The 2442-nt window shown below is 47.4% G+C and overlaps 1 protein-coding gene across 1 annotated transcript in view; it reads right to left on the bottom strand.

Annotated features, from left to right (window-relative positions):
• The window catches only part of LOC104530549 (ubiquitin-associated protein 2-like), a gene marked incomplete at both ends in the record, with an annotated part of 5678 nt that extends 3655 nt beyond the window's left edge, over positions 1–2023 (bottom strand). Inside the window, 3 exons of the mRNA XM_010175174.1 lie at positions 244–445; positions 1312–1483; positions 1938–2023. Of these exons, the coding sequence (XP_010173476.1) occupies positions 244–445; positions 1312–1483; positions 1938–2023 (460 nt within the window). The remainder of the gene's footprint in view (positions 1–243; positions 446–1311; positions 1484–1937) is intronic.
• Positions 2024–2442: the final 419 nt, after the last annotated feature.

Below are 2442 nucleotides of genomic sequence, written 5' to 3' on the forward strand. Positions count from 1 at the left end.
GGCCCTGAAGCTGGTTGACGGATTTAACCGTTCTAAGTATAAAAGGAACAGGGAAAAACTCAGATACTCCATTACATTTTACTCTCACAAACTTGCACACACGGTTCTTTTTAATTTCTCCAGCTTGCTTGTGAACTTGTGATCCGGCCCTCCAGTGAATCCCTCACACTGCTGCCTGCAGCACGTGTCTGCAGTTCTGTGGGAACCTGCTCCCCTTTGGGAAGCCACCCTGCTTTTCCTTACCATACTGCACAAGAGACGAGGTCTGCGTAGTGGATCCCATGTCCCAGGAAGAAGCAGTGGTGCTCCCACCAGGCTGAGTGTGCTGAGCAGCCAGCTGAGCCAGAGCCTGGGCTGTCTTGAACTGCTCCAGGAACTGAGAACCTGTGGTACTGCTGCCTTTGGCCTCTCCAACATCTCCAAACCCTTTCCCCAGCATGCTCACCTGCAATGAAATAACAAAGTCAACGTCTCCTTTGGCTTGGAAGGGCACAGAGGACAGAGATATCTCTTAATATAAGCCTGAACACTCTGTACTCTGCTGCTCCTCTCTGGGTGCCTCAGCACAGAGGTAGAATACTCCTGGGCTCCAGATGCACAAGGAGAGCTCATGCTTCTCTCACAGCCTTTATCGCAGGTGAGCGCAGGTACATTTATCTGTTGCTCAACCCGTGGCATTTTACAGTGTCATGGAGGCTTACAAAGAAAGTTAACAGATAAGATCTTTAAAAGAGTACTAAGTTATTCACACGCATTCGGTTGCTCTAGAGAAGATGAGCACCAGGAGAACTCGGCTTTACAGTTGAGGTGGTTTTGTGAATCCTTCCTGGGCTACCATCAAGCACACAATTTTTCTTTCTTTTGCTGAAGTTACACAAAGAAGTCTCTGCCCAGGTCTGTGCACGTTCCTGATTCAGATTCAATGCCCCCTTCCTTCACCTGTCAGCAGATGCCAGCATTTCACCCCACACCAAACTCCCAGCCAGTCCCACTTCTCAAACTGTTGGATTTGCAAGTCCTTGGACCACAGGAGCTTTTCCTTTCCTCTGAGCAGGAAAGAAGCGTGTGCTGCAAGTCTGACGGGCAACAGCGGAGGCATGATCCCAATTATTTCTAATTAAGCAATGGATTTCATGCCTCTGTATTTAGAGCAGACTGGCAAATCATCCAAGTGGAGGACTGGGCCACCCACAAGCAGCGAGCAGGTGTCAGAACTTTATTTCCCATATTGTCCAAATGCAGAAAGAGGATGTCAGGGAAACCAACACCTGGCAAAAACCCGCGTGCTGGCAGAGACCAGTGTTTCCTTACCATGCTGTGGTGAGAGAAGGAGTTACCAGAGGCAGGCTGGGATATAGCACTCTGCTTGGAATTGCTGAACACCAGTGGCTGGGCCAGGGAAGGAGCCTGGGATGACTCCAGGTTTGTTGACTCATTCTCCATAGAAGAGGGTGTCTTCCCTAGCAGGACTGCAAGATCGATTCTGGGTGAAGAAAGAAGATAACCCACCGAGGTTAACGGCAGCTCTGACACACCCCCACTTCCATTATTCTACCTCCGGTGTCACAATCTATAGCTTTTACTTTACAAAATGAATGAATCTGCAGAGCATTCACTCACAACAGCCAGTAGCAACCTCAAAAGGACAGACACCAAGCAAAATCCTGCACGACCTTCTATTTTAAAGCATGTCTTCCATTAATTTAACACAGCAAAATGCCCCCAAATCTGAAGAAGCAGCAGTAGAGCCTAAGAAAACTCTAATCAAGGATTAGGACCTGGAAACTCCTAACTCAACTTTTCCATTTAAATCCATCTCAGCTTATTCAGAGTGGCTGCATTTTAGCTAGCTGGCAAGGTTTAGTCTGAGATGGCAAATTGCTCTGGGACTTGTGTGGCACTTTTCCTACGTAAACAGCATTGTTACGGGCTATCACCTCTGTCCAGCTGTGATTGTCACATTCTCAGCAGGCAGAGGCACTGAAGACACATTGGAGGCAGTGAAGATCTTCGTCTCAGACAGCTGGAAGATACAAGGGGGAAAAAGAATCCAAAAAGTGAGAACAGCATCTCAGGACTCCAAGTTAAAGCACACAAGTGTTTGAGACAAACGGCCACAGAAAGATTCAAGAAATTCAAGTGTTTAGACTTAAACTTCTCCAACATTTGGCTCCCATCAGAATCAGCTTCTATTTAATTTGTTTCTTCTCAGGCAAGTGCATAAATCAAGTGCTAATGGAAAAACTCCAAATCCTGCTACAATTTCCTGTAGTCCACAAATCCACTAAGGCTGCCGGGGTCTTAGGGGGGGGCTCTGAACTGATGGGACACGGCACTGATCTGCAAAACCCACTGCACAGGTAGGTGATGACAGTGCTAGAGAAGTCAAAGGAAAAAAGCTCCAGATCCATAGTTAAGCTTCCAATGATCCTGGTCTCACCT

Source organism: Antrostomus carolinensis, unplaced genomic scaffold (genome assembly GCF_000700745.2).
Source record: "Antrostomus carolinensis isolate BGI_N321 unplaced genomic scaffold, ASM70074v2 scaffold53189, whole genome shotgun sequence".
Classification (NCBI taxonomy): domain Eukaryota; kingdom Metazoa; phylum Chordata; class Aves; order Caprimulgiformes; family Caprimulgidae; genus Antrostomus; species Antrostomus carolinensis.